At 42.1% G+C, this 15,491-nt stretch overlaps 1 protein-coding gene across 1 annotated transcript in view; it reads left to right on the top strand.

Annotated features, from left to right (window-relative positions):
• ONECUT2 (one cut homeobox 2) overlaps positions 1-15,280 on the top strand; it is a 59,224-nt gene extending 43,944 nt beyond the window's left edge. Inside the window, exon 2 of the mRNA XM_004745545.3 lies at positions 292-15,280. Coding sequence (XP_004745602.3) covers positions 292-578 — 287 coding nt within the window. The 3' untranslated portion in view covers positions 579-15,280. The remainder of the gene's footprint in view (positions 1-291) is intronic.
• Positions 15,281-15,491: the final 211 nt, after the last annotated feature.

Raw genomic sequence — 15,491 nt, forward strand, 5'->3', positions numbered from 1 at the left:
AGAATTTTCAGGGTGTGCTGGGAGGCGGGGGGCTGCCACGGGTTTACAGCAGACCACGGAGAGCGGCGCCCCCTGTTCCCCCCTTCCTCTCTCCTCCATTCCCTGGTGCCTTCCATCACCCCGAGGCGAGCGGGGAAGGCTGGTTATTGACAGCGGGGCCAACGCGCACAATAAAGTTTAACGGTTTACATCCCTTTGTACGACTCTGTCCATGTTTTCAGTGGCTCACCTTCTTGGGGGCTGGTTCTCCCACTCGTACTGACTCCCTCCTTCTTCTCTTTCCCCTTCAAGCGTGCAAACGCAAAGAGCAAGAACCAAACAAAGACAGGAACAATTCCCAGAAGAAATCCCGCCTGGTGTTCACCGACCTCCAACGCCGAACCCTCTTTGCCATCTTCAAGGAGAACAAACGCCCGTCCAAAGAGATGCAGATCACCATTTCCCAGCAGCTGGGCCTGGAGCTTACGACCGTCAGCAACTTCTTCATGAACGCCCGCCGCCGCAGCCTGGAGAAGTGGCAGGACGATCTGAGCACAGGGGGCTCCTCGTCCACCTCCAGCACTTGTACCAAAGCGTGATGGAAGGACTCTCGGGTGGGCACAGGTCCCCTCCAGGTGAGGACAACCGACACAAAAGAAAACACAAAGGAAAAAGACACCGGATTCTTAGCTGGGGCCCTTCACTGGTGATTTGAAAGCACAATTCTCTTGAAAAGAAACTTCTATTCTAGCTGTAATCATAGGCCAGGTGTTCTTTTCTTGTTTTGTTTTTCATGGAGTCCAAGTGCAAGCTGAAAATGAATCTCTTTGAACCGGACATTGTCCTCTGAGCACGCTAAGCATCCCAGAAATCCAAATGGGGGGGGGGGCTTCCTGGAGCGGGTTGATTTCAGCATGGTGTTAGCCAAGCTCAGGATCTCTTCGGGTGTCAACAGTCCCACTTGGGGCCCTGCTGCAGTCCGAGTTCCCACGTGTCGCGGTGGGAATTTGGCTCATGTAAGGATTCTGAGTTTGGGCTCCCAAGATGCTACCATGACAGATTCTTCTAGCAACAAGAATGACCTCATTTGCTTTCTCAGTGCTTAGCCTCATCATACCACAGTACACCAAAGTTCACAGCCATACCATAAAAAACATCAGAATGATAATTACTGAGCACAACTTTTAAATACGGAAATTAAAAAAAAAAAAATCCGAGGACCTGTTTTTCCAACTCAGGCATCATTCCATTGAATGGTTTGGAAAGCTTTAAGTAGATCCAGTTTACGATTTTCTTTTCCTTACCTCCTGGAAATCTCACGTGGTCTTGGATCCATCCAAAAAAAAAAAAAAAAAAAATCAGTTCTCTTGAGCTCAACATATCAAGCACAACGTAGATAAACAGAGAAGTAAGGAAGGTTCTGGATTCACCGCATCTGGGTTTTCAAGACGCTGATTGTGAAGTCATTAGGGAATCGTTGGGAATATGGCTTCAAGCACATTTTGCAGTTTGCTACAAATTCTGTTTGTACACAATGCAGATGCACACTCAGGAGGCCAATTTAACTGTTACGGTACATGGAGCAAATGCAGCATTTTCAAAGATCTAGATTTTTTTAGATCATCGATGTGTCCTTCTTGGTTAGTAGTCACCTGGTTCCTCCCACTGTGCATTAACACAAATCATTCTCACTCTTTCACATTTCGGTTGTTTCCTCATCCATCCCATTGGTAGGGCCATTTTTCAGTATTTTCTAGCTAGAAAATTAAAAAAAAAAAAAAAAGTAATTCAAACCACCATACGTGTTACTCATGAGGGTCATCTAGTCCCAAATCTCTTCCATTGTCAAATCACCCTTGCAAAACCGCAGAGTAAATCTGGAGAAAACACAGCACACCAAAGAAGCAGAATACTGCAAACCAAAGACATTTCTTACTTGCCATTTTCTAGCCTAAAAATACTGTGATTACTTTTAGAAATCAGAAAACCTCTGCAACTCCAAATGGCATCCAGCTCTTGCATTTGGCTGACCATCGGGCTGAGCAGACCGGCTAGCCCAGCCACCCAGGGAGTGGCTTTGCCACGCCAGCTCTGGTTCCTGGCTGCCACCTTCCCACGGCACGTGGAAGAGCGCCCGCAGAACTCTGGGAGATGCGAAGGTCACGATGTGCATATTTACCAGTGAATGGCCCCAGGTGGGCCCCATGGGGGTGTTCGAAGCAAGCCAAACGCTGCAATGATTCTTTACAGACACTTGAGACTGACTTTTTTATGAATTACTTAATCGAAACCAAAGAAACTTTTTCTGCACCTACTTCTGCAACAAACAAAACTGTTCCATTAAAAGGAATGAATAAATAAATAAATACGTAAATCAGTGAACATCACCATCACCAAGAAGGAAGCACGCCAGAAAAAAAAAAAAACAACAACAACAACAACAAAAAAAAAAACAGCGAGACACACTGTGTGTAAACAGACCTCTTGGGACATTTTTTGGAAGCAGATTTTAAAGAAAGGGTTGAGACAGGAATAGATATAAGGAAAAGCCTCGGCGGCTCCTGCTTCATTTGACAACTCATCGGTAATCGTGAAGTTGAAGATTGTCTTTAATTTGTGCCTATGCAGTTTTTCAAAAGAACACGGAACAGAACAACAGAAACCTCAACAGCTACAATACCAAAGACGAGGATTTCTCACATCTTTTGTTTCAGTTCAGTATCTCCTCTTGTCTGGCTAAAATACTAATAGCGTCATTGATCTGTGTAAAGGTAATCAATTTTGTTTCTGAGCAACAAAAGGCAAGGGTCATTGATTTGATTTTATTGTTTCCCTTTAATTTTGTTTTATGGCTTTCTGCCCCAACCTGGAATCTCCCAGAAGATTCCATGGACTCCAAGTTTAAGATGTTGGGATACTGATCTGTTTCCTCTACTCCTCGGAGCATGGGGAATAATGTCACTTGAATGTTCTTTGCTTATTCCTTAGACTTGGTTCCTTCTATGTTCAGAGTCTCAGCATCAGGGGAGGGAAGGGGAGTGGGGGTCAGGGTTAGGGGTCTTGGTGACACGTACTCTCCTGAACCACAGAACCAAAGAGTTTATAGAGGAATCAACAGCCTCATTTTCATGTGATTGCTACATCCTAATGGCTTCATTTGCGGGTGGGGGGGGGAAACGTAAAAATAATTGCCAGTTTCTACTTTTCTATTAGCTTTTTAAAATTCAGCTGTAAAGTTGCATTTCTAAAGAAAGAGATATATATATAATATATGAATACATATATAGATTCAACTTGACATTGGTGATAACCCCAAATTCTTGCTGTCCAAGTCCATGTCTGGTTTTGGTCAACTGCTTCATTTATTAGGCCTTAGTTCCGAATTTCGCTCGTTTCTCATGCCATCCCAGAGTCCGTTTTCCACTGTGGATGATTTGGAGTACTCAGATTTCTGTGAAAATTCCCAGGAAAGTTGAAAGTCAAGCATTTCAGCGTCTAACCTGTTGATAAATGGACTCGTGGCACAAATGAGTTTTATTTGTATTTGGAGTCAGCTCTAGACGAACGCCTCAACCACCATCAAGGTGGCGGGTGAGGTCTGTCCGTGAGACCTGGCCCACCCATGGGGCAGTGGGGAGCTTGTCTTCTGTAACTGCTGGGAAGCCTCTGGGGTCCGGTCCCACTAGCTGTGGAGATGAGGCCAGCCCAGAAATCTCTCCAGGAGCCATCCTTCCCATCAGGGTGTTCCTGATCTCCTCAGGGAGCAGATCCACCAAAGGGACTTCTTATAGGGGAAGTCCAGCTCCTGTTGGAATGGCTGATCGGGTTTCCTCAGGGCGGCCGTTCCCTGGTGTTTTGACCAGCCTGTGTGCAACCACGGCTGGCACTGGAGTGAGGCAGCGGTACCGACCGGGGGCTTGTCTCCATCCTGGAGGGAAAATGCAAAGTAGGATCTGGGGAGAAGCCCGGCGTCCTGCTCCCCTCAGCCCCATCATCCGTGGTGCCACCTCCTCGCTCCCCACCAGTGAGGGAGATGAGGGGTCTCCCTTTGCAGGGATAGCAGCCGCAGAGCTGGGAAGGAATGCGACTCTCCGTGGCTCTTGTATTCCATCCTACTTTGGGATGTCCCAGGACTTTGCCCTGTATCCTTTTGTCTCTTCTCGTATCCCATGTTTCCTTTGTCAAACAACGGAGAAAAGAGCATACTTCTGCCGGGGAATACTCCCTGTGGGTTGAAACAAAGCAACTTCAAGTCCGTGATTTCTACGTAAAATCCTTGTGACTTGCGGCCAATGTTCTGGAGATTGGATTGAGGGAACAGACCTGCTGGGTTTGGTTAGTGATCTTTCGGCAAACTAATCTCACCACTTGGGTTCGGGCACCCCTGAAGATGTCAAAACCCAAAGAGCCTGCCTTTGTGGCCTGAGATTTCAATACCAATAAAAGCTCTTGTAGCCACATCCGCCCCCTCAGTGGTCCTGGTGACCCAAGGAGGACATCCTAATGTACAAAAGACAAGAACTTCCCTCCAGATGTAAATGTCTCTTACTGGATAATGTCATACCAGAGAGAGGTGCTTGCTTTTAGATAATTATTTAGAGCCATATATGAATACATGCGTGTACACGTGTGTATTCATATATGTACATATCAAAATGGTCAGGCCTACAGAATTCCAATTTGTGAAAAATCTGAAAAAGAAAAAAAACCCTACCCATTAAAAGGTGATGAAATTTGACCCAGTGGGTTTCCTCAAGCATTTCTAAAATTTACTTAAGTTAATAATTTCAGAGAAAATAACCATTTGGACTTAGTTATAGGTGAGGATCTGTTTCTTCAATCCAAGAAAATTCCAGGTGCATCTCAGCCATTAGGAATGAAGGGGTGAAGTTCGGGACAGTTCTGAAACAAAATTCACACTCTTGAGGCGGCAGAAATCTAAAGGCTATTGAGTGGGAAAATTTCTTTATTCCTGGAGGGAAATAGGCTCGCTTTACTTTTGTTTTCAACGTGATTTTGGTACTGGGGACATAATCCTTTCATTCCAGGAACATTTTTAAAAGAGCCAGTCTATTTCATTTTTAAAGGAAAACATCGACAACAATAAAAACTCCACTCTGATATGTAAAGGCTTTTCCAAAATGTAAAATGATAGGTTGTACCACTTAAAGGTACAGGAGAGAGAAAGGAGTGAAGGACTCAGCAGGACGCTTTCTCTGGAGAGATCCGAGTGTCTCCTCCGCAGCTTCGCCTACAGGCTCCTGGCAACTGTGGGCATAAGAAATTGAAGCTAATTTTCATCTCTAACTAAAGTGAAATCAAAATTCAGAAGGCAAATCTCACACACACACACACATATACATAAATATACACACATATATATATATATGCATTTTTATAATTCAGTGTATTTGAAAGCTAAATATACATACTTCTTAGATGATCAATCATTTCATCTTACCTGTGCTGGGCACTCACCTATTAATGCCAGTAAATTAAAGTTGAACAAATTTTTAAAAAAAATCACGACCACTTGGTACAGGTGGGGACACGTTCCCACTTTTGCAAATGCTGGTAGAATAACTAAAGTGTCCGTTACCATTACCACAAGGTCCTGACAATATAACTTGATGGTGAACTCAGATTTTCCACAGGTTGTATAGTAGGAATTTTTTAAAAAATATAAAAAGAACAGCCTGAGTCCCAGTGTTGTTGAAGAAGAATGGACTATATTAAAAAGCTGAGAAAAAGAGGTAATATGTGTGGTTGAGGTTTGACCCCAAAGCCCAAAGACAAGTCCTATGGAAATAACTAACATGGTTCTTAACCGATCAGAGATTTTTTTGTTGTTCTTGTTGTTGCTGCTGCTGCTGGGTGATTGAGACTCATTAGCCTAACCAGGAGGAGTGAGTAGGAAATGATGGAGAAGGAAGGGATAGGGCTGGTGCGTCCCTAACTTTTGAAGATTCACATGCAAGACTGGATAGCTTAATACTTTTGTACATTTAGCTAAGACCAAGTCACCTCTAAAACAAAAGGAGATTCTAGTTCTCAAGGCCCCAAAACCCTTACTAAAGGAAGAAGGGATGGTTCGCTATCTAAGTCTCATAAATTAATGACGTTGGCTTTAGATACGGCTGTCCCGATGCCCATTTTCTGCCCGGGGTTTAGTTCTTCCCAAGGGGGCGGGGAGGGGGGTTTGTTTTAGAAAGTTTCAGAATGTGTTATTAAATACCAAAATAATTATTAAAATAATATAAGGCCTTACGTAGATAGGTTAACACAAAGCCTATCATTGAGGCCAATGGGCTATTTTGCATGAATCCCACAGGGACCAGAAATGCTTATTGTTCTCAGATACCAAAAGGACTCTAACAGTCTGAGACATGTTAAAGCTAGAGCCCAAGTTGTCCTTATAGGTTTTTGAGTTTGGTTGACTGGAATCAACCAGCTGAGACCTTTTTAGCGGACAAAATGTGTATAGGAAAAAAATACATCGCTACAGGTCTGTTCGTTCCATGGAAGCCTTCCACTCTGTTCCATCTCCAGCAGCAGACGTTTCACAGAGTGTAAACCTCGGGAGATAAGTTTGCCTGAAGCTTCTCGAGTCTGTCAGCGTGGATGAATATGGATTTAGAGGCCTCTCTCGACATGTATTCTCACAGCTGTCCTTGTAAGCAACCCACATTTCCTGTGGGTGTCCAGACTGTGAACAGACATCACCATACATAGATACTGTCCCCTGATACAACTAATGAGTTCAAGTGGTCCCTCAACACTGTATGGGTATGCGAGACTTCTACAACGTACCTTGCTTTCTTTACTGTATCGTTGAAGACTAAAGTGCAGGAAAGAAAAGTATCCCAGCATCTTCATGGTGTACACTTGAAATTACTTTCATTTGGGCACATCCGAGATAAACTCAACTTTCAAGAAACCTTGGATATTGTTTAATCATCTGTGTAAGAATGACACATCTGCTTGAGGACTTCGGTTGAATAGCTTTATTCTGGATCTCTCATAACGACAGCTAAATCCAAAGACCTGGAAAAGGACAAGAAAGAAAAAAGAAAAAAAAAAAGGGGAAAAAAGAAAAAAAGAAAAAAAAATAGCAAAGTACAAACTCATAGGAGAAAAGTGGGCTCTGGTTCCCAGGGTTGAGACAGTGGGATCTGGTGTGGTGAGGGTCGCACCGGCGAGAGGGAAATGGGGATTTTTTTTTTTTTCTGTGTGCTTGTCACATCGAAATGGTCTTTATGAACATGAGGCTATGATTTCTTGCTTTATTTTCACTTAGACTGTTGAAAGAGGCTATCCATGTTGTCCATCAAAAAAAAAAAAAAATGAAGACCGTCAAAAGGAAACATTTTTTTCCCCCTTGTCTCTTTGGGTTATGACCCAACAGGCTATGTACCATTAATGTAATTAATTTATTTGAATTAGTTTCTAGCACACAAATGTATAGGATTTTGGTAATTAGTATGTCATCCTAGGTTGATTTTACTCCTCGTGCTTATTTATCAAAACGCAGACCAAGGGTGCATCAGAGATGCAAAATTTCTTTTAGAATTCTCTTGAAAGATGGTTTGCTTTATAAAGCAGTGAAATTCTGTTACAGGAAAGAAGTACAGGCTACCAAAAAAAAAAAAAAAAAAAACAAAACACAAAAAACAAGGTATTTTTCCTTCTTGAATTAACTTTGAAGATAGTTTAAATAATGATTATTAAATTATTTAATTTAAGTTTGCAGCCCCACCCGGTCCCAGGCAAACGTCACCTTTTAATTATTGGGGCCCTCAGAGCCTTCCTATCGTAACTTATTTATTTAACTTATTCAGCACTACGAAAGGTGCACTGTATAGTTTATAGTTTTTATTTAAAACAGTAGAGAGCACTGCAGTTTGTTTGCTGTGAGAACAACAGAGCAAAGTCTGTGGATGAGCAATGACTATTCAGCCCGAACCTGTGCGTTCAGACAACACATGTCGAGACCCTGCTTCACCTGCCCAGATGTCGGGGCTTCTTTGCAGAAACTGGAAAAAAAAATAATAAGTTTTCAAAGATCATAACAGCAAAAAGAGAGAAACCCTTACACTAGCTGCTTCCAAGAATGAACTCTGTGTGTGTGTAAAACAACCAAACAAAAAAGGGAAGAAAAAAAAGCAGAAAAAAGAAAAAAAAAAGGAAAAACTTTCTATTTCTAGTGAGAACCAAAGAAGGCTACCTCACTGACTTTTTCCATTTGTAATTTTAATCGTGTTGATGACACCAAAGATACCAAAGATTTCTTTCTCTGTGCGGTCTGCATTTTGCTTGTGCTCTTTTATAATTTTAACTATTCTCTCTGACATATGGTATGTACAGCCACAGCTCAGATACCCCAAAGAAATAATTGTCAATGTGGCGGTGGCTGCTAATTTGGGAAGGGATATTTTCTGTGTTTCTCTCATGTGTTCGCTGTCCCCTGCACACGTTCACGATTCAAGTTCAGATGCTGCTGTAATTGGACTCCTTAAATTCCAGTTCCAAATTGGTGAAGAAGACTGGTTGGAAGTGACCTTCATTCTTAGCCATGACCTCTGTCCTTGCTTTGGAGCTATCCCAGTACAGATTTCTAATGTCCTGAACCATAGAGATTCTAATCATTGAGTGAAGGAGCTGGAAGGGACCTTAGAAATCCTTTAGTCCAAGCCCCAGAGGCCCGGAGGAGTGAAATAGTTATCCAAGTCAACCATCTAGAAGCAAAGCCCAGGCAAGCTCCAGGGCTATACCCATTGCTCAGAGTGCCCTTGGCACAAGATGGGCCACATTCTGGCAGAGGGAAAGGGGCTGTCCTTTAGCAGTGAGTGGGGCCTGGGGCTTCTCCCTTAACCTTTTCACTCTGTAGAAGTAGCCACGGGCATTTCCGTGTCTGTCTGGTTAGAACCTCACCGTAAAGTCACATAGGATCAGTTGCCTGGAAAGGCGACCAGTCCTGAACTATCAAGCCCACTGAGGGGTTTTGAGCCCAGAAGTTATGCATCGATCCATGTGACCCCTGTTGAGTCCCCGCATCACAAAGTGTTGCTAATGTAAACATTTAATTCAGTGAGAAGAGAAAGTTCCTTCTTGGTCTGTTGAGCTTCAATATTAGAGATATTTTTAGGTGATATTTATCAGAGAAAGGGAGTGTCATCACTGCACATGTGACAGTGATGCTGCTCAGGTTCTGTCCTAGTCCCCTTGGCTTGTGAGTGTTGATACTTTGTTTCTAGGCCAGCTCTGTATTTATGAGAAGGTTAAGCCTTACACCCATAGGTCCTTAAGGATTATTCATTGTAAACGAGAGGTGACACTAGAATTTCAGAGAAATGGATGGGCCACTTTAAGAAATGATTACTTAAAGTTACTTCTCTCTTCCCTTCTTACTCATAAAATTAATGGGTCTTCTCTAAGTTTCTTTTGATTCCATTAAAAGATTAAATCACTATTAAGACCCATTCATCAGAGTGATTTGTAGGTTAGCCAATGAATCATTCTCAGCTTTTGACCAGGTGGGTTTCAGACGTATGCTAAGATCCACCATTAGTCTGTGTTTACTGAGGACTAGTAGTTTTCACTTCGAATACTGTAGTTATCTTTGAGCTTTTGAAAAGACCTTTAGACAAGCTAAGAAGGGAAAAGACCATTCAACCCACCAGCCCATGCATCCAAAGACTAGCTAGTGGAGGAATTGAGACGACAGACTGACAGCCTAGGAGACACCTAACCCCTTTCTGCAGTTTCCAGTACAGACAGAGGTGCAAGTTCTCTCTGGTCCAGACAAGCTCCAAGCTCCATCCCTCCCTTCCCAGACGAGGCAAACTGGTAAGGCCTTCCTTCCAGACAGCAAATGACTTTGGTTTTCTTCCCTAATTCCTCTTCAAAATAGAAAAATAGAATCCTCAGAATACCTGAGAGACATAAATAAAGAAGATCTGCTGGAAGGGCAAGAGACCCCACCTTCCCCCCAACACGCACACACACAGCACTCCCCCAGCCCCCACCCAAGAGGGAACTTAGCGAGAGCAATTACAGCCTGAACACAGAAAACATCCCCGGTTGGCAGACCCCTCCTCAGCAAACCCCCACCCCCAGCCTCATGCTTCACTTGCAAAGTGTGACATAACCACGGGACGAGTGCCTTGCTTGAACCAAAGCAATGATTTAGCCAGTCTGGACCTCTCTGTGCTTTTTTTAATCCTTTCTGTGAATACCTCAGCTTCATCTGGGCCTCCATACGGTAAATGGGTGCGCTCATTGTACTGTGGTGCTTTGCAATGCAGCCCTGCAAAGAACAAGATTTATACTAATACCAAAGGTTCTTTCTCTCTGTCTCCTCCTTCTGCCTCCCCCCCGCCCCCATTCTTGTCCCTTTTCTAGTTTTTCACGGTTCCAAAGCTTTAATATGAATCTGGGCATGATGGCAATGCAGACCGCGCAAATCCTTACTGAATTTTCTCAGATATACCTCATAGATACTAGTGTTTAGAGTAATGTTATTATAGCGTATGTAATAAATTATTCACTGTTTCTTTTGGTAACTGTGATTTAAAAAAAGAAAAAAGAAAAAAAAGCTTTATACGTTTTAGGTTGTGCTTTTGTAATAGACAAAAAGGTGCGCTTAAAAAAAAATGTATGTTCTTTTCTCCCCGCCCTTTGGATTTTATTTATTCTGGATTGGGGAAAGTTGCAGAATGAGCCCAAAGTTTACAGTTTCATATTTTGCTGAAGAAACAATCTGTGTTCATTTGCTCTGTTGAAAAAAAAATTATTTTCTACATTTGTGCTACTTGGTCTGAACAATTAATTGTTCTGTGTTAACAGTGTAGTATTATAATTAGCAACTGCCAATCAGTGCTATAATTTTATGCATGAGGCTAAAAATCTAGCAGTGTGATGCATTGTGGTCTTAATAGCAACATTTTTCATTTTGAACTAGATCTTCCCCTTTGGTTCAATGGACTTTATTTATGCATGGGTGCCGAGCGTTTGTTAGCCGTTGTGGAACAGTTGTGTATACATTAAACTGTGAAAATGTACACAGTTCAGCCTCAGACATTGGTAATATTGGTTTTATTGGGAGATGTCTCACCTCAAAAAAATACCTTGACGTCTGTTGGGATTTCAAAATGAGTCTCCAACTGAATCGAGTTCAAATTTTAGGAGAAAGGTCATTCCAAGTTTGAGTTACCAACGTACATTCCACAAATTGGGATCCTCAGAGCCCAGCAGTATGGCTATATTCGAGAAGGGGTTGGAAACAAGCATGGAAGAAACAACTCAATTCTGCATTTTTAATTTCCTCGAAAAGGAGTCCCTTTGGTTTTATGTTCATGACCTCAGACCTAACTGACCGTGTAGATGAAGATGTGAAATCATCCGGCCCTAGCTTCTCTGATATCTCTGCTTGGGAATGGCCTCGCTTAGTTTCTTCCTATATTTTGTGGACAAGTCAGTTCTCAAAAGCAACTCAAATGGTATCCAAATCAGTAATTATTCTGGGTTTTTTTTTCCCTTCTCTTGGACAACCCACCAGCTGTTCCAGTGATTTAGGTAAAAATCGATGGCCATTCCCCCAAAACACCCCCTGTGCAGTCATCTCATGGTTCTTCCTCTCGAGGGTCAGAGGTGACCCTGTTTCCTACCCGACAAGGTTTCGCCTATCCTAAAGGGAGTATAAGAAGTTTTGAACCCCAGTTTTGGAAAACCACCTTGGCTTAAACTCCCCCATTCTCTGAAGCCTCTCTATCTCAGAAAGTATTTTACGGTTGCAGTGGATTGGGCAAACTTGTTCTTTCTTACATTTGGGGTCTGAAACTCATTCTCAAGTTTTGTACTGATTTCCCAAACCATTGTGCTTGACATAAAGCCAAACCAACTGCCCAGCCCCCTTTCTTCCGCACAGGAGAGTGCAGTTTGGGAGACAGTGGTGGGAAAGCAGAACCAGATCTGCTCTGCAAAATATCAGAAACCACCAAAAATAAAGTGTTCAGAATACCAGTCAATGAGAATTTGGGGGAATGTGCTTTTATTAATAAGAGAAACAAACATTTTTTTATTTGACCTTATAAAGTAGACGGTGATCACAAAAGCTTTGTAATACATATTCTTCTTAATTTTTTCCCCTGATTAATTTGCCAAAGATGGGAATGGATATCAGAATTTTAAGTTGGCTTTTGTAAGACAGTTAATGATTGTAATAGTGTTCGATCTTCCAGAAAGCTTTATATGATCTTCCGCAATAAACCAAACAGATCATTTGTTTCAGTGAAATTCTCCTCACACAAACAAACTCACAAACTATTCCTCCTGATGCAGATACTGTAATATCTACAAAGTTCAAATGCTTCTTCGATCCAAAGTAAACAGAGGAGTGTCTGAGACATGAGCGTGCCCAGCCCTTTTTATTACAAGCTACGCATGGGTCTGGCTCACTAGGATTTGCCAAGAAGACTTGTCTTATGAAACTCAAGGTATATTTTGTTATGCCATTTTATGTCCTTTTTTTTTTTTTTAACTTTTGTGGAAAGTGATATGTTGAATCAAGTGTAAGCTGAGTTTTTCAGACAACTGAAGTAGCTACATCGTGAATGTTATTTTGTTATTAAAGGGTTTTTACTCAATGCTTTGTGCCAGTGGATGTCCTTTCCTTGGAGACACAGAACTATGGAATTCCCTCAGCTTGGCCTGGATTTCACATCTGCTGTCATGGGGGAACACAGGCCCAGACTGGGAAATCAAGGTCATAGTAGATTTGGGCACTAGGAAGAGATCTGCCTGAGTGTCACTTTAAAGAGAGCTGGGCCCAAGCTCACTAACCTTACTCTCTCTCTCTCGACCCCCAGCACTTCTCTGAGATCCCTTGGTCTTGAGCCCATGCCAGCATGAAAACAGACCCCAATTTGTACAGGAAAGGGAAGGAAGAAAAAATAGCAATCCCAAATCTTCGGTGGCTCTCCAGGCTCTCATCTCTCCCCAAGCTGGCCTCTATCAGACAGGACAATGGGTGCGCCAACTGGTTGGCTTAACCATCTTGACTACTGTAAAGCATCCAGGTCTCCACAATCCAGTGGAGGCTCTTTCAAACCAGAATCCCCCTTACTACTCTTCCTCTGCATCCTGGTAATTTAGCTATTTTGTATACAGTTATTGAGAAAACAAAAATATTAATAGGTTTTCTGCCATCTTGTTTCTAATTTGTATTTTAGCTATTCCCAGGTCTTTGATCAGGAAGGATACCAGAAGGAAAAGGAGACCCCCACCTCCTCTCTGATCCTTGCTCTTCTCTGAGGGAGAGGGGCAATGTACATCGCCCATGGTATTGATCTTTTGTGGGGGATAGGCTGAGTCAACCAAGAACAGGGCCTATCTCTTCTGGAAAGTCCTACTTAAAAAAAGAACGTGGGGTTTCCCCCATCTTCCTTGCTTTGACTCAACTTGGCATTTAGCTCAAGAGTTAGTTTGCTCTCTAGGAAAGTTTTTTCAGATTATGACTACCTAAAAAGAAGGTGAAGTAACTTTCAGATGACGACTACCTAGGAAGAATGTGAAGGTTTTTTTTTTTTTTTTTTTCAGATTATGTCTACCTAGGAATAAAATTTTTTCAGATTATGCTTCCTAGGAAAAAAGGTGAAGTATTCAAAGACTAGCTATTGGGTCGGTAGTTATACCATTAACAGATATTGCCTTGAAGGCAGAATATCATTTCCTTTCTTTGCTAGGTTATTTGGTGTCTAAATGGTGTCAGCAAACTTTTTACCATGCGAGGTTGTAAGACATCTGCCCAATTGGAATTCCTGAAACAGGAAGACCACTCTCACACTAAAAAAATCATAAAGAATGTCCAAGTTTGGCAGGTAGGGACTGGGGTGATGTGGTCATAGTATTGGCATTGGTTTTTCTTTTAATCCATATCTCCAACCACCAGATCATATCCGCCCCCCCCCAATCCTAGGACAGTTCAGGCCTTTCTCCCCTAGCCTAGGATGCCAAACAATTTTATGGACAGATATCATTAGGAATTACAATTAGTTCTCTTCTCCATTCTTTGCTTTTCTCCCAGAAGGTGTTTTCCTGGACTGCAGAGAAAGAGCGTGGCCGATTTTTTCCATCTTTCCTATTCTAATATCTCTATCCAAATTAATATTTTATTAGTACAGTTAGTACTAATTAGTAGATTCTTTCTTGGTCAATGAATCCTTAGTAGAGAAACTATCCTTCCACCAAAGTGAGTGACAAGACGTTCTAGGATCTTTTCTTTCATGGGCTTTTGTTCTCAGCATTGAGTGAGTCCTAGCTATTTTCTCCCTTTAGGCCCTGACCTCAAATGTTGATTCAGGGGATTAAAACACCTTTTAATTTCACATGCTGGCTTGTGGGGCTTGAATCCTTCCTTGCAATCCATTGGTTGTCTTATGGTTTAAAAGGTGACTAAGATTAAGAGAAGGGAGGAAGAGGAAAAGAGAGAAGGATCTGCCCCAGCTCTATTTAAAGTTTTAAAATGTAAGGAAGAGACTTATGAAGCCATGGGGAAAATGGCTGTAGAGTGGCTAATACCCCCTGTACTCATTCAGAACCCATGCTCTGCCACATGGCTTCTAGCTTAGCTCTTCTAGAAACCCAGCCCTGTAGTAGAAACTCAACTACCTTTCACAGGTCTCTGTCCAGATTCCAAAGGGACAAGAGATCATAGAGTCACATGCACATCTCTTGTTCTATTTCTTGGTTTTTCAGATATTTTCTCCAAGAAAATCACAGAGGAAAGCTTTAAACTTTATTTTTAGTCAGTCCCTTTGACATCACCTCTTATACTGAAAATCAGGAAAACACCCCCGCTAAAATTTTCACTCCCTTCCATTTTGAAAAAGAAAACCCACACGCTAGTTAATCCACATTCTTCTTTTCTTCCACCCCAAGCTGTAGTTCCAAAGCATTTTCTAACACAGATTTCGCCCCATCTCAGACATGTTAAGTCAGACTGTGCTGAAAGATATCCCAGGGATGGTCAACAGGGTATATGTTCAGTGACCGCCCTGAAATCCTGGTGGGGATGAGGATCACACACCATTATCAAGGGGCTGCTCACCCCTTGATAAGCTCCCAGTCCTTTGCAAGATTTCTTTGAGTGTTAATTGCATTTTTCAATTTTGCTCCTTTCCTACCCTGATGCTTTATCCACAACATTGCTTACACTGGATTCTTTCTATTTTTATTCTTATCATTAAATGGTAGTGCTGTAAATTCTGCAATTAATGTCAAATAAACTGCTTTCATCCATTGACCATGGCTCAGTTGGCTTCTTTCTCTTTTCATGGAAAGGATTAAGCATCCTTCTCCTATTGCCTCCCCTTGTAGTTTCCTAAAGAACAGTAAAGTTGCTCGGCTTAGTAGGATTGCAACTTCATGACCTCTCACAGGATGCGAGGCACATTTTATAATCAACAAATCTGTCAACCATGTTATCAACCACAAAAGGTTAGGAATACCTTGTA

This window comes from Mustela putorius, unplaced genomic scaffold, assembly GCF_011764305.1.
Source record: "Mustela putorius furo isolate JIRA1106 unplaced genomic scaffold, ASM1176430v1.1 tig00003858_pilon_pilon_pilon, whole genome shotgun sequence".
Lineage (NCBI taxonomy): Eukaryota > Metazoa > Chordata > Mammalia > Carnivora > Mustelidae > Mustela > Mustela putorius.